Here is a 25,451-nt window from a genome sequence, read left to right on the forward strand (position 1 = left end):
GGATCCCATGGCCCCTGCCCTGGCCACTCAAATGTGGAAACAACTCCAGATCTTAGGAGGAAACGTAAGGTAGAAACCTTAGGAGGAAACTCCTGACTTTACCGAGGAAACCCTGTGCTGAATAAGATTCCCTTTCTGCTTCCTGGTGGAGCAGAAATTCAAATTCAGATTCAGGTGTAGAAAAATGAAGCTTCATTCGTTGCACATCCAAGTTTATGAAATGAGATTCTCACCTGCTACAGCCAAAAACAAAACAAAAAACCTCCAAACATGGGGGTGTAGGTGGAATTTGAGTGTGTCCCTGGCATTTGTGTCCTAACCTGCTTGAGCTAAGAGCAACAGCTGCCCAGTATCCTGGGTTCAGATCCTGGCTCTGGCCCTGGGGCCTGTTTTCCTTCTCTGTAAAATGGGACCACGGCAGTTGTAATGAGCTGCGTTCGTGGGCAGGAAGTGTATTCGGCAGTAGCCGCTCACGGTAGACGCTACGTGATTTTTTTGCCAATAGGGGAGGGAAGGGGGCCGCCATACATCTGAGGCTGTGTGCTTTTTCTTTTTTTTTTAATGTCTGCTGTTAATAAAATATTTTTACAGAGACCAAAAATTCAGAATAGTGCAAAACATCTCAACACCATGCATTCATGACCACTTCTCGTTGATTTTAAACATTTGTTCCAAGTCACGTATTTACAGAGAAATGGGGGCATCTGTGCAGACGCCAGACCAACGGGATGGAATTAAAACAGACAAACAGCGTCTTGAGTTCACATTTGCAATCACATGCTAAGAGAAGTTGTGTGGAGGAAGAACCTCCCTGGACTGCGTGGCCGGGTTTGGGTGGGGGGTCTTAGGGGGCCGGGGCCAGGGTTGGGGTCTGAATCCCCCTGGCTGTGTGGCCGGGGATGCATAGGGACCCTCTGCCTGTGACCTGTGCCTGGAGAGAGCCACTGTGGCTGGGCGGGGGGCAGGGGGAAGATGGAGGGGGTCTTACCTAACACCATCAACTTGATTTGTCTCTTTAAAAAAAATAAAAGGCAAAGAGAAGAGCAACACGTGTCAACGAAAACGACTTTGGTCCTTGACAATTCTTAGGAAAGGATGTTCAGGGGACAGCAGGGGTCATGATGTGGACCAGCCCGCCAGTGAGCTCCCCCATTCTCTGCCTGCACAGCAGAGTTGGGGCAACTCCAGGCTGTCTCCACTCTGCCTCGTGCCTCAGTGTTCCCACCTGTAAGATGGACAGCGCTGGGGGGGACAGAAAAGTCTCTGAGGTCCCAGCTGAGAGAGGTCCCAAGGATTTCTATTTGGCTAATTTTTTTTTTTCATCTGTGATGGAGGCATGGTGAGGTTTCAGGCTGTGGTGCCTGAGAATCAGGACTGAGGGATACGACTGGGTGCCTCCTCATTTTCGGTAAATCCTTCGAGGACAGACTGGTGAGAGCCAGAGAGAGCAGGGGACCCTCTTCCTTCTAGAAACCTGTTTTTGCTTTTTCTCCCTTCTCTGTCTCTGCATCTCCCCATCTCTGACTGGAAGATCTCCTGAGTGCTCAGATCTGTGTGGGAGGGGGAGGCTGGTATGGACAGACACACATGTGGATGCATGGGCACACACAGAACCCCCTGCCTGAGACATAGTTCAACTAGGCATCCCCTCCCTGTCATCCCCCTGTGCCCAGAGAGCCTTTCACAGACACCCCTAGCCCCATGGCATCAGAGACAGAGGCTGAGGAAGGGACAGAGGAGGAGGGACAGAGGCTGGGGAAGTCCTAAGGGGGGTCAGACAGTGTTTTCTACAGAAGGGAAAATTTGTGATGAGTTTTGAGGAATGAGTAGGAGTTCTCTGGGAGAAAGAAGAGGGAGGAAATTTCCAAAACAGTTCTAGCCTGGGAGTCAGTGTCATTTGACAAATACTCCCTGAGGCTTCCTCCATGTGCCTGGGCCAGTGCTGGGGAATCCTACACACACACACACACACACACGCACGCACGCGCACGCTTTGACCAGAGAGCCTCCCGATGAATCTTTTGGGAAATACCTTGGCTCTCTCCGGCAGAAGCTCAGCTCCCCCTTTTCCTGCCAGTCATCAAAAAAATCTTTCAGAACCCACCCCAGATCACAGATTACCTCCCCTTTGGGTGTTGCTGGCGTTTTCAACTCCAAGTGAACCGCCCAGCCCACCTCCACCTCTTGGATGGTCTGAACTTCAAATCTGCCTCTCAGTCCTTGTGATGGAGACTCCACGTTCTCCCCAAGCCACCTCTCAGCCTGTCCCTTGCCCCTGGCTGGGGCCCACCTCCCCCACCATGCTGAATGAGAACTTTCGTCCTAATCTCTGGTTCAGAACCTTCAGCCACTTCAACCTGCCTGAATTTAGAGGAACACACAAATGCTTCCGGGTAAATGAGAAAACAGTGTCGCTTCTTCCAGACTCTTGTTCACGGATGGGGAAACCATTATCATAAACATACAACACTCAATTTGCACACGGCCTCCTTAGAGATGCTCAACCCCTCGGCAGTGCACAACTGGGACATCTGTACCCAGGGGCCCTGGGGCTCATCTAGGCAGAGTTTTAAATATATATTCCAAAGTCTTTCCAAGAATTAATTTCAGTGTCCTGAAAGCATTTTGTCCTCTCCCCCCCCACCATCAGTCCATTCTTCATGACGTAGCCAGAGGGAGATTTCAAAACCTGAAATCAGACCCTCCTCAGCTTTAAAATCCCCTGGGGCCTCCCAAGCCTCTGAGGGTAAAATCAAAACTCCCCAGGGCAGCGTACAGACTTGGTTTGATACCTCTGCAGGTGTCCCCAACCTCATCACCATCCCCCAGTACCCCACTCGCTGGCTCAGCTCTAGCCACGCTGGCCTGGCTGTGCTTCAAGTCAGCCTACCTCCTAGCCTTTGCACCTGCTGTTCCTGCTGGCTGGAGCTCTTTTCTCTCCAATGGGTGGTTCCTTCTCACTTTTCACCTCCAGAGAAAGCCCTCCCTCACCTTCCCCATCTGACGTAGCCTCCACCACTCCGAGAGCGCAGCTAATCCTCATCTCATCCCTCTGTTTTAATTTCTCCCTAGCACAGCACAATCCTGTATTTATCAATCTGGCAGAAAAAAATCCCATGGCATACACACACTGGTCCAACGTGGAAAAGCAGATTCTGGGCAAAGACAAGCCTTGCCAACCTTTCCCAAAATGTTTCCCAAAATGCCTGCATGCGCTAAAATGGGGAAATTAGACTCTGGACAAACTGCCCCAACATCCCTGCAGGAGGAAGAGTTTCAGGCAGCTAGAGGCCCCCCCTGGGGTATCCTGTGACCTGTGTGTTTAAACGAATGAATGGGATTATGGGGAGGAAGCTCCCAACACACACACACACACACACACACACGCACACCCCTCGAGTTTCTGGTCTCTTTCTGTTCTTTCCTGACTGGAGCATTCTGGGGAAGGAAGAAGGGGTTGGCTTAGGGGACTGGGTCCAGGGAATCCCAAACCTTCACTCTTTTTTGGCGGGAGGTCAAGAGTTCTCAGGGTATCTCCCCATGGGGTCCCACTGGAAAGGGCTGAGGGCAGGGGTTTTGCTTGGCAACCAGAGGTGGGAGGGGGCACTGGGGGTCTTGGCCCAGGACCCCCATCCCTTTAAGGGTTGGGGAGGTCCCCTAAGGGGGATTAGCAGCAATGGGGAGCTGTATCGGGTCATCCGATCTCAGCCCACCCTTCAATGGGGCACACAGGCCAAAGGGAATGGGGAGAGGGTGTGGCACTGGGACCCTCGGCATTGTCTCAGGCAGCTCTCCGGGCCTCAGTTTCGTTGTCAAATGGGTGGGTTGAACTCTACGATATGAGGATTGGGTATGTGGGGGGGAAAGGGGAGGCAAACCCCCATAGGGAAGTGGGGACGGCGCGGGAGCCCCAAAGCCGACCCCTTGGTCCCCAGGGTTTGGGCGCCCAAGGGCGCATGTGCTTTTGAAATTCCATCCTCCCCCCTTCCCTGCTTATTTTTTGCACAAACATCAAAAGGGACTCTGGTACACCCGGGGGGCCCTCCAATCACCACCCTAGTCCCTCCAGGCCCCAGACCACCCTAGGGGGCGCTCCAGGAAGCCCTGCCCCTTGCCCAGAGCCCGTCCCTCGAGGGAGCTGAGAGTTCCATACTTGGCAAATTGATCTTGGGCCCCAGGGGTTGGGGACCCATCTTATGGCTTCCCCAGGGGGCAGGAGACAGAGCCTCCCGGTACCACAGTCCTGGGACCTGGCCTCCTTACTAGGGGGTGGGTTTTCCTCCCATCCCAGCTCGAAAGTCCCCCTAGACGCTGGGGGAGTGGCCTCAAGTAGGGGGATGTGCCTTCTTCCTTCCTCGCGCCCCACCGCGTGGCCTCCTGAGGGGGCGGGGCGTTGCCATTCGCCTTCCCCCAGAGGGGGAACTAAATCCAGGGCGCAGGTGCAGCCCAACCTCAGCACAGAGCGCGGACACTCGCCCTCTGGGAGGTCCCAGCTCGCGGGCGCCGCCCCACCCCGCGCGCTCTGCGCAGGCGCAGTGGTGCCCGCCTGCGTGCCCCACACTATGGAGCAGGCGCGGCCCCGCCCTCCTCGGCGGAGCGCGTGTCCGACTTAAGCTTGACGAACTCCTTGGCCACCTCATCGTTGCTGCGTTGCGACAGGATGCGCAGCACCGTGAGGCCCGTGTCGTCCATGTGGATGCGGCGGCCAAGCGGCAGCCAGCAGGCGGCGCTCCCGCGCTGGACCAGCTCGCGCAGCTGCAGCACGGCCAGCCCCACTGTGCGGTCCTCGCGCGCGAAGCAGTAGTCCTTGACGCACACCTGCAGCTCATAGCACTCCGGGCCCGCTTCGGCGCTCAGCGTGCTGCGGGAAGGCTAGGCGTGAGGACACGTCTCGCCCACTGACCAGCCACGCCCCTACCGGTGACCCCCGCCCCGGCTCACGCCCACACCCGCGCATTCTGAGCTGGGCCACTCCCATACTGAGTGGCCTCCTATTTTCATAACCTTCCACTTAGGCCGGGCCCCACCCCTGACCCAGATGTCCGGCCCCATAGCCCCGCGCTGGGACACGCCCACATCAGCTGACAACGTCCATCCCCAGCATTGTCCCTGCCAAGTCGCTCCTTCCCTTCCTTTTCCTCACCCAAGGACGCCTCCATCAGACTACTCCCAGCCCCCAGCCAAGCCATATCCCCACCCCCAAGAGACCCTTCCCCCAGAGTCTTCTGGCTAGGCCATGCTCCCACCCCGTGATACCAGCACCCACACTCTCAGCCAGCTGAGCTGCTGCCTCCACCACCCTACCCCAGATATGACACCAAGAAGCCCCTTTACCAGGCTCCCATCTGAACTCAAGTTCTCCCCTTGACGTGGCCCCTCCCCCCTGCTCCCTAGCCTACTCTTCGTATGCCCAAGATGCCTCTCCATGTAACCTGCCAAGATGTCTCACCATGAGTGACTACCCACTCCAGCACTCCTCCCCCTCCCCCAGGCTACGAAAGGCTACGAAGTCGCCAGTGCGGCCTGATGCTGGCTAGTCAAGAGCTCATTTCTTTCAGGCTACATGCACACCGATCCCTTGCATCTCCTTCCCAGGCTACATTCCTAGCCCTCAACTAGTTTGGGCCACCCCAGGAGACATCTGCCCCCTCCTAGGCGGTGCTCTTGCCCCCAGGGATTGCTTCAGGTGACCTAGCTCTCCAAAGTCCTCTGACCAAGAGCTCTCCCCTCACAGGACTGGCCAGGTTCCCGTCCCTCAGGGGCCTCCACTTCCCCCCAGCTCTGATGTCCCTTTACCCCACTGTACTCTGTCCCCCAAGAACACCCCCAATGTTACCCTGCCCCAGTGAGGTTCACACCTGATCCAAAGATCCACCGACCCTCACCCCCACCCCAGATAACCCCTCTGTACACCTTGATCAGACTTGTTTATGTTCCCCATAAATCACCTGCTCCTCTAGACCCTGATGCCCCTGACCTAGGAAGCCCCACCTAGATGTGACCACAGTCCTACCCATATGACACATATCCCCATGACCTGGACCAAGCCACACTCCACTCTTGTCCCCCAGAGCAGACTCCTCCAGATGACCTGCCCCAATAGCCCTGACAAAGTTCATTGCTGACTCGAGGAGGTCCATGCCTATGCCCCTCAGCCCCTCACCCACAAGCCTCTTGCCCCATCATGACCAACCACGCCTCTTAAACAGACCAGAATCTCCAGCCCTGGAAATGCCCCTGCCCAACACGCTCCTTCTGGCCAGACTCCTCCCCTTCATGAGCCCTCATCATGTGGTTATATCACACTCACTGTCCTCTGGGACCTGTCTGCCCCCCAAGGTGGTCACCTCCATCCTGGTGTTCCCTCACTGACGTCACTCCTGCACTAAGGTGCCTCCCTTCCCAGCATACCCACCTAGGATGTGACCTCTCCTGTTCCTGTCCCTAGGTACCACTGGCCCACCAGACATCCCTCCTGCCTAGTGGGCCCTGAGGTTCATATAGCAGATGTCCCCTTGCCATTCTCCCCTAAGCATCCCAGACTTACAACTGGAAGCTCTCATTGTACTTTGGGGCCCAGCTGTTGTTCTTGGATTTGGTCGCAAACTTGCGTTTCTTGTCACTGAGCTGGGGCCCGATGATGTTGACCTCGATGAATGGCCGGAAAATGCCAGAAGTCTGCCACTTGAGGTCATTGGCAGCCACCACTGTTGGGGGAATTAGAAGGTAAGATTGGTTAGGGTCCCCCAGTACACAGTTGTGGTTTTCAAAGCCTGTCTGAAAGACTACATTTCCCAGAATGCTTCTTTAGCCAAGTGTGGCCATATGACTAACTTCCAGCCAATGAGATGTAAGAGGAAGTGATGCATATAGCTTTCAGGTTGTGGCTTAAAAGGCAGGGAGAATGCCCTAAACTTTCGCCTTCTCCTAGCTACAAGGTGGGATGCTGATGGGGGCTGAGTTCTTTGGGACCCTACAGAGGAAGAAAGCATATTAGGGATAAAAGTACAACAAAAGATGTCAGGGGCCTGGATCCCCAACACTGTGAAGCCTCTCCATCAATTCTGGGCTGACTGTCCTCAGAGTTACCTCAGAGAAAGCTTTATTCCATCTATCTTGTTGAAGCCACTGTTATTTTAGGCCTTGGCTAAGACAGCCCAATCTGTGTTCTAATTAGAAAATAAAAGCCAAAAAAAGGAAAGCAGAGCTGAGAGATAAAGTGGAATGAGGTCTGTAACACTCTTTGTACCTCTTCATCCAGCTATGCCTGAAGGTGGTGACTTCGGGAATTTTCAGTTTTATAAAAAGATTTTTTTTAACGAAAAAATATTTCTTCCTTACGCCAGTTTGAGTTTGGTTTTCTGTCTTAGAACCTAGTGCATCCTGGCTGAGGCACTCTCCCTCCCACCTCAGGTTACTCACCTTTCACTGTGACCTTGTGTTCCCCAGTTCCTGGATGAGTGAAGAGCTCTACATGGACGGAGACTTCACCCACAGGGTCTTCCACACCCGAGCCTGGGTGGGGCAGGAGAGGATGCTTGGCATAAGCTTCATTCTTTCCCACCCACCAGAAGGGACCTGGACTGCCTCCCACCCACCATGTGCTGGCGGCACCAGGTCATCAGCCGTGACAGGGTGGCACTGAGGGTGGGCTGGGAAGATGGGTGTTCTTAGGGAGGCCAAGAATCCTGGGTTCTAGCCTTTCACTGCCTCACTGTGTGATCTCAGGCCGATCTCTTAACTTCTCTGAGCCTAATGTCCTTTTCCTCATTCCCTGTCATTAAACTCAGCCTTCATCTTTCACACCATCTTGGCAGCATCTGATACCCTGGCTTCCTGTGCCTCAGTTTCTCCTCTTGGCTGCAACAAGGCCACACTCTCCAATCTGTTCTCATCCTACAGGTTAGTCACTCCTTCTCACCCTCTTTTGCCATTTCCTCCTCCTCTGTTGATCTTCAAGCTGTTGGGGCACCCGGTGCCTTAGTCCTCAACCCCTTTTTTGTTTTCACTTCCTCCCTAAGTACTGGTACGGTGGAAAATCCTGTCAGCTCTACCTTTAAAATACATCCAGAATTTGGCCCACCTCCTTGGCCTCCATCCTGGTCCAGCCCCCATCAACCTTCTGGCTCCATCTCACGCTTCAGGTATGGCTAAATGAACCATGGCTGCCCAGTCAGAGCATTCCCTTGCCATGGCTGCAGTGACTGGCTCAGGAATGGTCATGTGACCCAAGATAGGCCAATAGGAGTTGTCCCTGGGCCAACTAGGCCAACCTGGAATATTGCAGTGGCCTCCTCCCTGTCTCCCTGCACCCTCCTCTCAGCTTCTTTCAATACACCAGCCAGAGAAATCCTAACTCAGATCATGTCCCTTCTCTGCTCAAAATCCTCCCATGGCTCCCATCTCACTCTGAAATAATCAAAGTCCTTTTGTGGCCTGCAGTGTCACTCCTGATATGTGTCACTATTACCTCTCCTGCCTCACCTCCCTCCACTCTTACCCTTGCCACGTTGGCTCCAGCCTCACAGGCTTCCTCACTACTCCTCCAACACACTGTGATAACATGACCCAGAATCCTCAGCTCTCCTGAAGTGACAGCTTGTAGAGAAATCTTTCATTTTCCCTGCCATTCCTTTTCCAATAGACCATCTCAAGTTTCCACTGAGAAATGTCCCTACCTCACCTCAGACCTTGTGGCTCCATCTCACACTTCAGGTAAGGCTAAACGAACCACGGGTGCCCAATCAGAGCATTCTCCAGCCATGGCTGCAGTGATTAGCTCAGGGATGGTCATGTGACCCAAGCTGGGCCAATAGAAATTGGCCCTGAGGCTTTTGCTGTAACTCTTAGGAAAGAGTCTCTCTCTGGTTAGGCTGGCAAGGCTGACTCTACCCAATGAGGGGAGAGTCCACCTCATAGAGGTCTCAACAGAGACCAGTGACCGATGGCATTGTTGGAGACTCTAGATCCAGCTATTACTGATGCCGAATCAATTCCTAATCTTTCAGTTACAGGCTCACAAATTCTCTAGTCTGCCTGAGTCAGGGTAAGGTACGCTTCAGTTTCTGGCCACCACAAGCATCCTGATTGATTAGTTCTGATGGGGATCATTGAAGGAGCAGTTTAAAAGCTTCTGTCCCCATTCCTACCTCTGTGACTCTTGGGAAGGGCATCCTGTGGGGCCTGGGAACCTGTGACCGTCAGCACCCCCACCAGTCCCCTCCCCTGCCCCTCAGGAAGCTCCCCACACCTGGAGCACCCCATGCATGGGGGGAGGAACAGGGGGAAAGGCAGGGGTGGGTGTGGGGAAGGAGAACGGGTCAGTCCAAGGTTGACCGGGTTACCTGTCTCTGGGCAGAAAGTGACCGAGGCTCAGGGGGCAGAGGGGCCTGAAGACCCTGCACCCCCTCATCTTCGCTGCCCACCCCAGGCTGCCTTCCTTGTCATCTCAGGCTCCCACCCCCCTTCCCCCAACCAGTCACATGCTCAGCCTCACCCACCACCCCCAGGCTGATGCTTCACAGCAAGCTCAATCCGGGCCAGACTGAGGGGTGCCAGGGGGGAGTCGGACAGTGGTGGGTGGGGTGAGGGGTCAGATCATGGCCAAAGCTAGTAAGAAGGGGGAGGGGGGCAGTGCTGGGCACCCCCATCCCGTGGTTTGCTGGCTCCAAGGGGAAGGGTCTTTCGCGGGCTTCTCTGTGCTTTCCCCAACCCCATCCCCACTCCCCAAGTCCCGGACACCCCCTACAGGGGAAGGTTCCTTGGGCAAAGGGTTTAATCTCCTCTGAGACTCAGCTTCCTCATCTACGGAATGATGGACGCCCTGTGGAGCGACCAGGAGGAATGTTTTCGAGAGTCCCTGAGAAATGCTTGGCACAAGGGCTGACCCAGAGTTAGAGCCTAAAAAATGTTGGTTTTCTATGCTTAGAAAAGTGACATCAATAATAATTATCATAATAATCATATAAACAATAATAATAAAACAACTACCAATTGTTGCCAGCTAGTACACGTCAGGAACTTTCCTGTCAGGAAAGTCTCAGGGCTAAATTTAATTCACCTAATCCTAAAAATAATCCTATGAAGTAGGGTCCTTGACTGCTCCCATTTTACAGATGAGAAACCTGAGGCTCAGGGAGGCAGCCTGTTGCCAGAGGCGCCCAGCCACGGAGTGGCAGAGCTGTAAGCTGAGCCCGCTCTTAACCGGGCAGGCGCCTGTCTGGGGAGACCCGGGATCTGGTTTAAGAGAAGCACCTAGGGAGAAACGAATTGAGACTCGAATCGCTTCTCCTTCCCCACGTGGAACCAGCAAGCCGTCCTTCCCCCTTGTCCGCCTCGGCCCCCTCGCAGCCAGTCGGGTCTGGGCGGGGCCCCGCAGGCCTGGGAGACGGAAGGACGGGCCTTTTACTAGCCGGGCCGGGAGGGGCGCAGGCACCGGGCACCGGGCGCGGGTGGGCGGCGGAAGCACGTACCCTTCTCAGGATAAATGTCTTCACTAAGGGTAAACCTAGTCCCTTTTCCACCATGGACTAATCACGGTGGGGAGGTGGAGAAAGGAGGGAAGGGAGCAGTGGTGGGGGGAGAGACGAGCGAGCGAGAGGCGAGGATGGAGGGCGAGTGTGCGTGACGGGGAGCAGGGTAGGCGCGGAGAGGGGGCGGCGAGTGAGAGGGAGGAGAAACAAGAGAGAGAGAAACGTCAGCTGCAGACGGACAGACAGACAGCCTCCTGCTCCGGGGGCACACCAGGGACACTAAAAGCAGCAGCGTGGGCTGGGCACGAAGCCGAGGGCCCTAGGCTCTGGGCTGACTCGGGGGGGAAGGGGGCCGCTTGTGGCCACGGGGTTTAGCTCCCCTCACCCCGGCTTCCTCTTCCACTGCCGGAGCTAAACCTGGGTCAGCGGCCAAACTTCTCTCCCTTGTCTGCACTCTTAGGGCCAGTTTTGAAAAGGGTGGTCCCCAGGGAGGGGAACTAGGACCCTGGAGTTCTGCCCCCCTCCCCAGCCCCAGCTGCTGTGTGCGAACTCAGAGAGGGACAGGAGACAGAGGAAAGAGAAGAGAGAGAGAAAGAGAGAACTTGAGAAATGAGAACTCCCTCTCCGTCCGCCCCCTCCAGGTCGGGGTCCCTCCCATCTCTGGGGCTGTCATTCCTTAACCCCTGACAGTACAGAGGTCCCTCCCTGGGGTACTTTCAACCATTCCCCCAGAGGTCCCTCCCCGGGAGATGCCAATCATTCCTTGGCCGCATGACGTCATAGGTCCCGCCCCTGCCAGAGCTGTCAATCACTCCGTAGTCAACTGCCGTCACAGGTCCCTCCCCCAGAGATGTCAACCACTCCCTGGAACCAGGGCGTCGAGGTCCCGCCCTTAAGAGCTGTCAATCGCTCCCTAGTCCTGGCCGTCAGAGATCCCTCCCCACAGCTTTCAATCACATCCTGACCCCATGACGTCATGGATTTTCCCAGGAGAGGTCATCCCCTCCTGGCCCAATGACGTCATAGGTTCCGCCCCTTCGAGCTGTAGATTGCTCATTGGCCTGGTGACACCATGGAGCTCAGGTGCGCCCCGGAGCTGCTAATTCGGCCCGGACCCATGACATCACAGAGGAGGTGAGTCAGAGGGGCTCGGCTGCCCCTGCGGGCGGGGATTGTCATCGCGTTAACCAGTGGCTCCTTACCCTGGGCCGACTGCGTCTGCACGAATGTCTTGATGAGCAGGTCGGTGGCCTGCGTGTAGAGGGACAGGGCGTAGCGCAGGGATTGCAGGTCTGGACTCTTCTCCAGGAAGGTTTTCTTGAGGCCCACGCCACCCGCATGGAAGTATTGCTGTGGGGAACAGGGTGGAGAGAGGTAAGGCTGGCAGGAACCCCTACCCGCGCATCGGGCTGGGCAGCCCCAACTCCCCTCCCCCACTCCACTGCCCTCTGCTGTGATACGCCACGACAGGGCAGATCTTCAGAACACCCAGGTCCTGCTATTCCCTCACCTCCACCCCTGCCCCAAACATGCTTGTGGACTCCCAGCACCCTCAGAATAACACCTATGCCCTGCACCCCTCCCAGCCTTCTTTCTAAAAGTCTTCCCTAGAACATACCTGCCTCAGGGCCTTTGCACTTACTATGCTCACTGGCAGGAAGGCCCTCCCAGCCCCACTCCCACTCCCTATTTTGCCACGGCTGGCTCCCTGTCTTTCTTTGATTAAGGTTTCAAGGAGTTTTCCTTAACCACCCCAACTACATGTGTTGCCAACCCTGTTGTGCTGTAATTCTCCATTTCAACAAAACACTTCCTTCAGAGTAGTTTTCACGCTTTTTATTTCATGGAGACCACGGCCCCTTTCATGTCTCCATGTTCTTGCATGGACTGGTTCCCTGCCTAGAATGCTGTTGCTTTGCCTTGTGAATTTCTATGCATTCCTCAAACCCCACCACCTCCCACATGCCTTCTAACCCAGAAAGCCCTTACTGCCCCCTCCCTGGGCTCTCCCATCTTTTCTTCTACCCTGTCCTGACCCCACAGGGCTGGTGATGTCTACATCCAGCTGACATCCAGCCTGGGGGTCCTCAAGTCCCTGCCATCAGCCAGCCTGGAGCTGACATAGAAGGGTCATCAGGAAGTGTTTATAAATGGAATGAATTAAGGCGGGTTTGAGCCTAGGTCCATGTCCACACCAGCCACACCCTCTGCCTGCCCCATCTGGGATGGGCAGGGGTGTGGCCTCTCACCTTGATAGTGTCCAGGGCCAGCTCAACAACTGCACACTGCTTCGGGGTCAAGCTCTTGGCTTCTTCTCGTACCATGTGGTCCTGGATGGATGGAGAGAGTGTCCACGTGGGCAGAGCAAATTCTGCCTTGGGGATCTGCCTATGGGTCTCATTCTTGCTAAACTCTGAAGAGCTGGATAGTGGGTCTGTCTTTTCATCATTGTGTTCCCAGTGCCTAGCATGTGGCTGGCACACAGCAGGTGCTCAATAAATATTTGTCAAATAAATTGTTTGTATTCTTGATCAAGCTGTATCTGAAGCTGAACCTTGCACCTCTTTTCAATACACTGAGCAAATACATTGTGATTAGGCCAGTCTGAGTAGGGTGTCTGTCCTTTGAGCCTGCAAAGCATGCCACTATTCTGGGACCTCTTCCCTAAGAAGCCTCCCACCCCAATCCCCTGCCCCCACCCCTGGCCTCACCTTGAGTTTAGATAGCTGACCCAGCTCCTTGGCTGCATTGAAGATCATCTGGGTTCCCTGTAGGTAACAACAGACATAACCCCGGTGAGGGTGGGGGGGGGGGTCCTTCTGCCCAGTGCCCAAGCCGCCACTGACACCCCGGCCCTGGACGCCATCTTGGTTCTTGTCCAAAGGCTCTGGGCAGGGCAATGGTTGTGTCCTGGGGACAGAGGTCTGGAGCCCCCCAGGAAGTGCTGCGAAGGAGATGGTGACCTTGTCTCCAGAAATCTCAGTCCCGTGGGGTGCTACCCATCCTGCCATCTCCACCATGACCCCAGGTTTGTGGGACAGAGAAGAAAACAGAGAGCAGGCTGTGACGGTGTTTGCAGATATGGGTGGGGCTTGCCAGCCCCGAGTCGTGGAGCCTTGAGCAAACTATGGGATGGGCTCTGTGTAGTGAAAACCACTACCCACCATGGGCCCATTCCCTCTGTAGAAGAATTTCCCCAGTAATCTGGGGGGCCTGTTAATCTGACCTTTTAAAGGAAGAATCCTCCCCCTTAACACACACCTCAGTACCCCGCCCCCAAAACAGACATCAGCAATATGACATCCTGGTTATGGCTCCGATGAACTGGGTGGGCATGGGTTCAAATCCCAGCTCTGCTATGTGGCCCTGGGCAAGTCATTTAACCTCTCTGACCCCCCAGTTTTCCCATCTTGATGGGGGAAATCATATCCCAGCTTAGCTGGGACTCATCGTGTCTTTGTTCAGTGTTCACGATTCTTATCACTTTGTTTTGAGGTCACGGGCAGTGTTAGGGGAGACGGGGTCGTGGCCTGGAAGCTACATGTCCTGCCTCCTCCATTACTATGTTGGGTGACCTGAGGCATGTCTTTGGCCCTTTCTTGGCCTCAGTTTCCTCCCCTGGCTAATAGGGGCACCTACACTAGCTTAGGGGATAACAGCTGTGGGGGGAGCTGAGTATCAGTGAAGTTATGAGTCCTGAATTACTGGGTCCTGGGGTGGTCTGGGGGTCCTAGGCAGGACTAGACAGGGAGGAGGGCCATTTACAGCTGGGATGTTTGGAATCACGTTGAGGCTTTTCCAAGCTGGCCAGTGGGATCTGGTCACCCTGCCACTACTGGTATTATTATTAGCATCCTGGCTGTCACTACTCTTCTTATTCCTTGTCTGTGATTCCCCAAGGCTGTCACAAGGCACAGTTACTCGGGAGCCCAGCCTGGACCTTGGTTTCCCCTGCAGCACCCTCCTCCCCACCTGCCACCCTTCCCGCGCCACCCCTCACGAGCAAGCCAGACAGACAAAGGAAGAAGAGACCAACAGACAGGGTCACGGTACACCCCCGGATGGCACGGATCACAGAGGTGGAAGAAGGTAGGGGGTGGGTGGTGGGTAGGTAGGGGGTGGGGTGGGAGCCAGACAGACAGGGAGAGGCTGGTCTTACATCTGAGTGGCTTGGCAATTTCACCCTGCCCTGTGGAGAGAATCAGGCGAAGGTCAGAGTTCGGGTGGCTGCTGAGAGGATACTCAGTGGGACTTCCCTGCCCCCTCAAAGCACAGCCCACGAGCTCCCTCCCAGGTTCTGGGTCTAACGCTGGAACCCCTCCCCAGCTAGGCACCTTCCCTTGTCCTCTGGTGGGGACCTGGGGCCAGACTCTGGAATGTCAGGAGGCTAGAATGAGCCCATCACCTGGGGACAGGTGTCCAATCCCACAGTCAGCCTGCCCCAAGATGGGGTGCCTTGGCGAGGGGAAAGAAGAGAAGGCTCAGAGTCTCTCCTCCCCCAACTCCCAAGACCTTACCCCAGCAGGCCTGAGTCTAAAAGAAGCGTACTAACAGGTATCACCGGTTCACTCAACACACAGACACACACCCAGGCACATCCACGGGTGTGCAGAAAGTTTATGCACACACAAACCCTCAGATCAACACACGAAGACACACACATGTGCAGAAGAATTCACAAGCTAAAACACACACGTGTACTACTAAACACTTGCACGCATGTGCACAATTACACACATAAACCCACGCACTCTCCACTCCCCAGGGATGTACATACATGTATATGGTGCCTGACATATTGCACGTGTTCCCCAAAGGGCTGGATGAATGAGCTGGGAAGCCCTACAACCCATGTTCATGAAGTGGAGACCCCACTTGTGCGCACACAGGCATGATAGCTCCCGTATGACGGCACAGCAAGGGCAACTGTTCACATGTTGCCCCGGCTCCTATCTCCTTATAACGAACACCCATTAGAATAAAAAAAACAAAACAAAACATGTCTCAGTCCAGGGCAGTTGTCCAGTGTCTGGGCCCTTCTTGAAGCCACAGAATTTCAGCTGAGCCCAGGGCTGGGATAAGCTCTTTGGGTATTGTCGTGAGAGGGCGGGAGCTGTTTGCGCACAAACACGCGCACACACTCTAAGCCACGTCCCTGGGGAATCACTTTGTCTCTGACTTCTGGTTTTGTGGGACTTCGTTAGGACACCCTCCTCCTACCCATGACCCCCAGCTGGCCTTTCTGCCCATGCAAATGGACACACACATACACACACACACACCCAGACACCAGAGCTTGGGACCTCAGTGCAGACGAGGCCCTCATTACCTTTTCTAATCCCTTGCCATGTTTTCTCAAGAGGTTGCCCTGCAGAGACAATGTCACAAGGTGATCAACCTAGCAAGCTGTGTGGGACGGGAATCCAGAGTAATAACACGTACTCATGGGGGCAGGAAGTAAAGGGCATCTGCACTGCACAGAGGGCTGGTAACAGGGTTGCCGGGGGGATTGTGTGTGTGCCTTAATGACTGACTCTTAAAAAGGGCAAGAGAGTCAGATAGGAAAGAGAAAGAGCCAGAGAGAGAGAGAGAGAAGTTGCTGCCAAAATATAATCCATTTACATTTACTGTATACATGAGGCTCTTGGTTCTTGAGTCAACAGGAAAGCAAAGTCTCCATATTCAGACAGACCTGAATTTGAATCCTGATTCTGGCATATATTTACTATGTGGCTTTGAGCAAGTGACTCTCTGAGCCTCAGCTTTCCTCATCTGTAAAATGGGAATAATAACATCCATCCTACTCAAAGGGTTGTCATGAAGGTGAGCTGAAACAACAGCTATGAGGTCTGGAATACAGGGAATCCTCAATCAATGTGAATTCCCTTAGCTCTCTACCCACAAATGCATTGTCTGTAGTTGGGTACGCTGCCACCATGTAGTTACAGCCAAAGACCCACACTGCAGCCCCAAGAAGTGAGATGAGCACTAGCGAACTTTTGACAAGGTGAAATCTTGTAACAGCCTTGTCTTGCCTACAAAAGAGGACTCTAAAGTGGTTTTAACTGATCTCTGCCCTCCTATGTGTCTACATACTACCACCACCACCAATAACATTAGCTCTAATTTAGTGAGCACTGCCTCAGTCTGTCACTGAGTCGAGCACTTTAACGCATCATCCTATTTGGTTCTCACAACACTCAGAGAGCTGCTACAATTAACCTCTTTTTCCAGACAAGGAAATGGAGGTTGGGAGGTGAAGTGACTTCCCAAGGTCACAGAGAGAATGGCTGGGCTGAGATTTGATGCCAAGTCTGCCTGACACCAAGGAGTCACAACATCGTCCCCCACCTGGGTGCCTGGGTGTGTGTCTGGGATTCTTGTGTGTTAGTAGTATGTGTGGTGGAAGTGGGGTGAGCAGGGCTGGTGGTGGGGTCTGTACTGATCAGCTATACAGACCGGGGTGGTGAGGACCTGTATTTTGGGTGGCTACTAACAGTTCAGAGCTGAAAAGAGAGGTCAGAGGAGCTCCATTGACTTTGAACTTCCTTCTAGTTTCGGGGACCCAGATATCCTGGTGGTGTCTGAGCATGGGAGTAAGGGCGAATTCTAACTAAAAGATGTGGGCAGATGTGAAGGTGCTGGGCAGAGGTTTTGGGAGGAGGGAGGCCCCTCCTTCGTACTTATAATTGGGGGTGGACGTGGCCTCCCTCCCTCCCGGCCCTGCCCCTCCCCATGCTCCGCCCCAGACAGACACAGGCACATCTAGGCGGGAGGTGGGACAGTGGATGGGGGGCCAGTGGGTGAGGAGGGGGCGTTGGGTGGGAGGGTGCAGCCACGCGGTGGGCCGAGTCCAGACACAGAGCGGATGGACAGACAGACGGACAGAAGGGCCTCTACTTACGATCATCTGTCAGCCGTGATGGGGGTAGGGCGGTGGGGGAGGGGGGAATAAGTCACCATGAGTCTCCAGGGAGGCCACGGAAGGGGCGGAGAAGGCACCGAGGGACGGACCCCGGACCCAGTGCCCCAGCCCAGCCCAGCAGCCCAGAGGAGACAGGCAGGCAGCAGGAGGTCCGGAGCCTCCCCCACCATCATTGCCTCTGGGCGGGCCCCCTCCCCCGCCCCTCCCCCAAGCCTCCCTCATCCACCCAGGAATGTCCTCCCATTATGTGTTGCGCCATCAACCGCATGCCATCACTGTCCTCAGGCCACTGACACCTCCCCGCTGGAACCCACGCCCAGCCACAACCCCTCTGAAGATGTCGCCCCCACCCCCCCTCGACCCACCCCCACCCCCCACCCCCCGCCCACCCGCCAACCCTGCAGATCACCATCTCTGGGCTGTTCCCAGAAGAGTCCCAGAGGCACGGTCCTGGTCCCTGGATGACCACTGACCTCTGCTTGACCTCTACGAACTTGGATGCTCTCTGTAACCTCCGGTTGACCTCCTGGAGCTCTCTGTTCTATTGGTCTCTGATCTTTGAAATCTGGGTATCTCCTCTCCTTGTCTCTTGATTGACCTCCAAAGCCCCCTGATGAACCCACTGGCCCCTATAACCTCTGTAACCCACGGACGGCCTTGATCCCCAAGCTGACCTCTCTGTTTTCTGGGTGATCTCTGACCTTTGAATAATCTCGTGACCCACATGTGACCCCTGTGTCCCCTAGACATCTCTTTACTTGACCTTTAAATGACCTCTTTGATGACTTTTGACCCATGTGTGACCTCTCTGATTTTTGAATGGCCCCACTGACCTCCAGTGGCTTCTATACCCTCAGATGGCCCTTGTGCCTGGATGACCTCTAAGCCCCCAATGCCTTTGATGCCAAGCTCTCTGGGCTCCCAAAGAGGAGGAAGCCCAGGTGTCCCCTCTGGCCCCCTGCGGGCCTCACCGTCTGGTCAGTGAGGGGTGGCAGGACGATGGTCTTCTCCATGGTGTTCATGACCAGCTTCCATAACTCCTTCAGCACCCGCTTCAGCACCGTCTTCTCACAGATTTTGGCAAAGAGAGTCAGGCTGGGGGCAAGGGACAGGCCTGAGCGAGCGCCCAGATGGACCTGACCTGAGAAGCCCCTTCCCCTCAATACATGGGCAAGGTGGGAAGGCATTCCATGGGCACGCAAGAGGGCGCACAGCCTGTACAGGGACCCCTGGGTGGTCTGATGGGGCTATGATGCATGACGCATGGGGAGAAGAGTGAAAGGTGGTTGGACAGGTGAGCAGGGGCTAGACTTGGAAGGGGCCTCAAAGTCTAGGAGGAAGGCCTGGGCCTTAGCATGAGGGCAGTGGGGAGAGTGTTTAAGAGAGAAGAGACACAACCAGACTCTCCTGTTTGAAAGAACATAGTAGGAGATGATCTGGAATAGGAAGCTTGGAGACCAGGGACTATGAGGGGGCTGAGGCCACGCTCAGAAGGGAGAGGAAGGGAATGAGAGGGTAAACAACAAAGAGTTCATGACTGACTGTATGGGATTGAGAGAGGGCAATCCACCATGATCCTTCTGACAACTGACCCACCCATCCACCAAACCATCCTTCCGGCAACCTTCTTTAATTCTTCCTCCATCACTTTTCCCTACCTTCCTTCTTTCCTTTCTTCCGTCCTCGCACCCAGACACCCATCCACCCATCCTCCAAATAGTTATTCATCCATCCAAATATTTACCCAACTCTCCATCCATCCATTCATCTATCCAACCATCCTTTTACCCATATACCCTCCATCTAGGTTTCTAAGCATTTACCTTTTAATCTACACATCCATCTGCCCACCCATCCCTCATGTCATTTACCATCCATTCACCCATACAAATACTTACCCACCAGTCCTTCCAGTCATTAACCCACCCATTTTTCCATCCCTTCGTGCCTCCACTCACCCACCCGTCCAAACCATTCAACCACCACCCAGCAAACATGCCCTGAGTGTCCTTTCCAGGCCAGCCCCCAGGTTTCTGAGGCCCGACCCCGGAGCCCTCCCTGGTGGACTCAATCCACCTAGCCTGGCTCACTTGCTGTCCAGCAGGTCCATGATGGGTTGCAGTACATTGTCGGCATCCTGGGCCACACTGCTGCAGGCACTGGCTGGCACATTGCCTGTGCCTTTCACCTGGCTAAGGATGTCACCCATTTGCTTGACACAGTCTTCAATGTGTGGCTGGAAGCTGGGAACACAGAGAGGAGGAGCTCAGATCAGACTCTCCTGGCCTCTGGAAGAAAGGCAGGATGAGGCTGATCTGTGGATCTCTTATCACCAGCATCGGGGAGCCATGGCATATAACAGCCAGGGCGGGATTTAATAGCAGAAATGGACATCAGACTAAGATATTTACCTGTGTTGTTTATTTCACCACACGGTCCTACTCAGGCACTATTGTTATCATCATCTCCACTTTACAGATGGGTAAACTAAGATTCAGAGAGGTTAAGCAACTCACCCAAGGCCACACAGCTAGTAAGCAGTGAAGCCTGCATTGAATTCAACTTCATCTAACTCCTAGCCTGAGGTCTTCGCCACTACATCTGCTGAGTCTCCAGATGCCGCAGGCTCAGAGGTCTGAGAGCTGTCCCCTCCCTTCTGCTCCCAGCCCTGGAGATGCCCCCACCTGGTAGCAAACACCCGGCTGAGCTCATCTAAGACGTTGTTGAGTTTCACCTGTAGCTCCTTCAAGATGTCACTGGCCTCAGCATCCAGCTGAGGAGGGAGAAGGGACATCAGGTCAGGTTTATAGGGCATCCACACGGATGGGGCATTTTCCCATCCAACCCAGGGAAAGGGATCCAATCCAGGGAAAGGGATACCAAGGGGCTGGAGAGGAAACGGAGGCCCAGACAGTTAAGCCGCTTGTTTGGGTTTGACGGAGTAGCTGAAGTGGAATTCATCAGGTACAAGCTCTGGGGCCTGCAGGCACGCGGGGATGATGGTGGCCGCACGGGGGCGCTGCCTCACCTCCTTTCCTCCCATGGCTTCGAACATCTTCTCTAGCTGAACTCGCAGCTGCTGAGTGTTATTCATGAGGATGCAGGGCTGGGGATGGGGACAGAACAGGGAGTCAATGCTCAGGACCTCGCCCCAGAGCCTCCCCTCCCCCACGCGGCCAGGGACCTCAGATGGTTCCAGGTCTGGGTCTGGAGGAAGCTGGGGTCCCACAGGGTCATCTGAGAATGGAAGACAGCATTTGGGATCAGATTTCTGGGAGTGTTGGGTGGGGGTGTCTCTGGGGACCAACAGGGGGAAGGAGGACTCCCCCGGGGTGGGCTGAACCCGATGGGTCCAGGAGAGGGGCTGGACCTCTGGGAGTAGCAGGAAGGGGAGTTCTTGTCACATACCAGTATTCTTCTACATGGGCTCAAAACTTTGTAGGCTCAAAGTTTTGAGCTTATACCCCGAAGCATACACACTGAAGGCTTCATTCACAACAACCAGACAATGACATGAAGGCACATCCCCTCGCCTCCAGATACCCCCAGACTCACATAGTCCGACACAAAGACACACACAGTTGGACACACATGCAGACACAGGTATCAGAGCCCAGGGAAGGATGGACCTCTGGGGGTATGGAATGGGGTTAGGAGGAAACAGGACAGGGATCCCTGCAGGTCACCACTTTCTCCTTCTCCTTCGAGCAGTAGGAGGCGAAGTCCTTGGAGATGATGTCCGCATACTGGAGGAGCACATTACTGATGGTCTGGGGGGGACACAGAGGGTGGGTGAGACAAGGGGCTGGGCTTGGATGGGCCCATCAAGAGCCACTAGTGAGATCAGGGATGAACCCAAACTCCTACTAGCACCTAAGATGGACCACTGGGGCTGGGTGGATTCTCCACCCAGGATGACCATCATGGCCAACGGGAGACACCACCAGATGAAGATGTTATTTTACATAGACCCAGCTCTTTTTTAAGCTGGGTTCAAGAGCAACCAACAATCACATGAACCCAGCCCCAAACACAAGCATAACTCAGGCCCAAATGGAATCCCAATTCCTATCTGCAATCCTCAACTTCACCCCAGGTTAAAGTCAACCCATCTGAACCTCAACCCCAGGCCAATGGTCCCAACCTTCAAACTCGCCCCAACACCCACCCACGTTCTCCATAAATCCTAACATTCACTCCAACCTCAATGCCCAATTGAATCTCAGTCCTAATAGTAACCCTAAAACTAACCCCAGCCTCAACCCCATCTCTAAGCCTGACCCCAGCTCCAAATTCAACTCCAGCTTTAACCACAGCCCTGACCTCAATCCCAACCTCAAACTCAACCTCAGCCCAAACCCTGATCCCAACTTCAACTCCAATCCCAATGATATCACCAGCCCTATCCTCAACCCAAACCTCAACCTCAAATCCCACCCTCAAACTTCAACCACAATTCCAATCACTATGGCATGACCAACTCCAACACTGACCTCAACCCCTACCTTAACACCAGTGATAGCACCAACCCCAAACCTGACCCAGGATTGACTCAGTCCCAACCTCAGTATCAACCCTGACTCTGACCTCAATCCTAACCTCAACTCCAACCCCAACTTTGATCCTATTCCATCCCCCACCTGGACCCCATCCACACTCCCGAACCTTGGCAAAGCGCCTCATGTAGTGCCCCACGATCTGGGGGTCAGGACACTCAAGTTTCTTGATGATCTCAAAGCTCTGATTGAGCTGGGAGAAGACATCCACCACGGAGCAAGAGAACAGGGCATGCTCTGAAGTCTGTTGGAACTGCATTGGGAGGGAGGACAGGAGGGAGGAGAGAGGTCAGAGCCAGACAGTTCCCAGAGCCCAACCCTCTTGCTCTCCACAGAGAGATCCAGAATGCCCTGGGATGATAATGGGATGGACAGTGTGCAAGGTGAACTTAGAGCCAAGACTTAGAGGTGTACACAGCGGGCAGGGGTCGGGCTTGATAAACCGTCATTCGTTTGTTGGATGAACAAAAGACCGTCAACACTGTGAACAAGACAAACATGGCTGGCACCTTTCAGAGACTGGCCTCATCCCAAGGGCATTTTTTGCCCCCAGATTGGATCCCAATGGACCCCAGAAGTAGTGAGGTCACTGTGAGCAGACTGGGACCTTGGTGGTGGATCAGCTTTCTTACCCCGTCCTTCTTGTCTCGCTCCAGGGCTCCGTGCAAGAAATCCCGGGACACTTCCTCATTCTCGTCCAGCCACTGGATGACGAAGGGCTCAAACCACCTGGAATGGAGAGACAGGATGCGGCCCTGCCATCTCCTGTCCCCCTAACCCTCTGCTCAAAATCACGCTATGGCCTGGGTGGCCGCTTCCCAGCTCCCCTCCTGCGCGAGGCCTTGGCTGTTTCATCCTTGAAATGAAGGGCGTGACCATTGTCAGAGCAAGGCCCAGACATGTGGAAATCCTGGTTGATAAACTGCCCCTGGGCAAGTGGGTTTATTCTCTGAGGTCCTGATACAGCACACAGTAGGTCCTTGGTCAATGGTGATCATCATCCCACTCTCCAACAAAGCCCGAGAGTCAGACATCCCGAGTTCGAATCCCGGCTCCGTCACTAATTAGACAGCACCTTGGGCAAATCCTTCAGCATCTTATCCTGTTTCCTGATCCACAAAGTGGGAATGACAACACTCCCATCTCGTAGAATTGGTGAAAGGATTAAATGAGAAAAGACAAGTGGGACTGCTCAGCACGGTTCCTGATACATGTGATCATTAACTGTCCATAGTCCAATGACTGAGAATGGAGAACGCTGGGTTTGTACCCCACCTGTGCCCCTGATGCCCAGGGAACTCTGAGGAGGTCAACCCTCCCACCCTGGCCCTCAGTCTAGCTGTCAGCGCTACAGTTCTGGCTTGGGTTCAGGGCACAGGACTTACGCAGGATACTCAGGTACTCGGTCCTTAAAGGCAGGAAGCTCTGTCACATACTCATTGTAGAGCCATTTGACCTTGAAGTGGAGGTTCATGTAATCGGCACTCTTGCATAGGCGATGCTTATCGTGCTCTGGTGGGGGAAGCAAGGGGGCAGCTTAGCCGGGAGGGTCTGCCACCCTCTGTCTTGGTAGTGCCCACTCTGGCCATCACTGATGTCTGACCTCAGGTATGAGGGTCCAGGGCACTCACAGCCTTAGAGGGGACACTGAGGCACAGCTACCTGCTGTAGCCAGGCTGGGAGAGACAGGGGTGGGAGGACTCACCCTCCATTGCATACTTCATATCCTGGGCAAACAGATTCCACATCACTTCAGCGCTGATTTTACCCACGTTCAATTCCTGGGGAAACCTGGTGAAGGCCATGAAAGTATGAAACCTTGGCAGACAGAAGCCAGATGGCACAGGATGCTTTGGCCTTCCCAGCCCCAGAGGGTAGCGCGGGACAGACAAGGGGTCTGGATTCGAGTTCATTCATAGCTACTGACTTGCTGAGTGACTCTGCACTGGGGCCCTGCTTCTCTCTGAGCCTCCACCTACCCATCCCTCCATTCACTCATTAACCCATTCATCCATCTATCTACCTATCCATTCACCCACCCATCTGTCTATTCACCCATCTGTCCATCTCTCCATCCATCCCTGCATTCATTCCTTTATCCACCCACCCATCCTTCCACCGATCTATCCATCCATCCATCCACTTATTCATCCATCCATCCATTCATCCACCTGTCCATCCATCCATCCATCTATTCATCCATACATCTCCATTCATCCGTCCATCCATCCATTCATCTATCCATCATTTGGTCCATCCATCCAAAATCCCTCACCTTAACTCGATATCTAATTAACCAAGAGATGCTGGCACCCCAGAGACAGGAGCCTTTCTAGCGCTCACCTCAGGGAGCAGTAAAACACAATAGCTCATTCGGCTAACACAGGCGAAAATTCTACAGACGTGTAAAGCCACAAACCAAAACTGTGCACACACTCACACAATACACACATTGCACATTAAAGTACATTCCACAATTGTACACAAATAACAATTAAATCCATAAACCACAACTATACACAAAATTATATACACACATGTAAGAGATAGTGTGATGTACATGCAAAACATTTAGTAGAGTATCTAACACAGTAAATACTTGAACAACACGATCTATTGTTATTTACGAACCTACGGACCCATATAAAATTACATACATATGTGCACGGTTACACAAATCAACACATACAAAATACCTGTCTGATTAGAGTGACTGTGTACACGCACACAGTTTTGTTTGTTTGCCAATTATGCCATATTTCATCCATGCACAACCACACCCACAACTGCCCCCACATACACAACGTTTCATATGTAATTAGATACGATCGCCTTTACACACAAGACACAAAACTGTGACACATTCACGACGACCTCCAGATAATTAACTGCACAGACATAGAACTCACTGGTTGAGGCAGGGAGTGTAGGAATTCTTGTCTTCCTCAATGATGGACACTATGAGAGTGATCAGCTTGGACCAGAAGTCGAGGTTCTTGATGCTGGGGCCCTGCTCCTCTGGGGGAACTTCCCCCTTCTTGGCCTGGAAAGAACAGTGGGGACGTTGGCCACAAAGGATCCAGGCGTGGGGAGCTCAGACATTTCATTATTGAGGGCCAGGAGGTTAGTGAGGAAGGGCCCCATTGACATATGTAAGTTTCAGGTGTGAGGTCTGCGTGAAAAGGAACTAAACTCACATAAACTGGCCCCAACAGAGCTCATGTCCACACAGCTCGACGAAGCTTAATTAGGCTCAACTCATAAAACTGAATGGAACTGAATTTAGTTGAACAAACTCAAGCCCGCTAAACCAAACAGAACTGAAATGAATGCAAATCGGGACCACTTAGCTTAACAGATGGCAGTTTTCAGAGTTAATTCAGTGGAACTGGGCCAATTACACTGAATTAGTGGAATTAAACTTAACTGGATTGAATTAAACTCAAATGAACCCAACTGGATTGAACCTAATCAACTTGTTCAAGATCAAGATCAATC

The 25,451-nt window shown here is 53.8% G+C and overlaps 1 protein-coding gene across 1 annotated transcript in view; it reads right to left on the reverse strand.

Annotated features, from left to right (window-relative positions):
* Positions 1–364: 364 nt before the first annotated feature.
* UNC13A (unc-13 homolog A) overlaps positions 365–25,451 on the reverse strand; it is a 67,427-nt gene continuing 42,340 nt past the window's right edge. Inside the window, exons 28-46 of the mRNA XM_089905881.1 lie at positions 24,863–24,996; positions 23,659–23,744; positions 23,339–23,465; positions 22,586–22,682; positions 22,063–22,206; positions 21,084–21,167; positions 20,426–20,503; positions 20,082–20,170; positions 19,488–19,640; positions 18,369–18,492; positions 17,377–17,382; positions 15,802–15,840; positions 14,632–14,661; positions 13,184–13,240; positions 12,722–12,802; positions 11,675–11,822; positions 7,423–7,515; positions 6,548–6,707; positions 365–4,861 (exon numbers count right to left, since the gene is read on the reverse strand). Coding sequence (XP_089762007.1) covers positions 4,561–4,861; positions 6,548–6,707; positions 7,423–7,515; positions 11,675–11,822; positions 12,722–12,802; positions 13,184–13,240; positions 14,632–14,661; positions 15,802–15,840; positions 17,377–17,382; positions 18,369–18,492; positions 19,488–19,640; positions 20,082–20,170; positions 20,426–20,503; positions 21,084–21,167; positions 22,063–22,206; positions 22,586–22,682; positions 23,339–23,465; positions 23,659–23,744; positions 24,863–24,996 — 2,031 coding nt within the window. The 3' untranslated portion in view covers positions 365–4,560. The remainder of the gene's footprint in view (positions 4,862–6,547; positions 6,708–7,422; positions 7,516–11,674; positions 11,823–12,721; positions 12,803–13,183; positions 13,241–14,631; positions 14,662–15,801; positions 15,841–17,376; positions 17,383–18,368; positions 18,493–19,487; positions 19,641–20,081; positions 20,171–20,425; positions 20,504–21,083; positions 21,168–22,062; positions 22,207–22,585; positions 22,683–23,338; positions 23,466–23,658; positions 23,745–24,862; positions 24,997–25,451) is intronic.

The sequence above is a fragment of the Delphinapterus leucas genome, unplaced genomic scaffold, assembly GCF_059928025.1.
Source record: "Delphinapterus leucas isolate spDelLeu-1000000601 "Yukka" unplaced genomic scaffold, BTC_Dleu_Yukka2 spDelLeu_asBTCV2_sq25, whole genome shotgun sequence".
Taxonomy (NCBI): domain Eukaryota; kingdom Metazoa; phylum Chordata; class Mammalia; order Artiodactyla; family Monodontidae; genus Delphinapterus; species Delphinapterus leucas.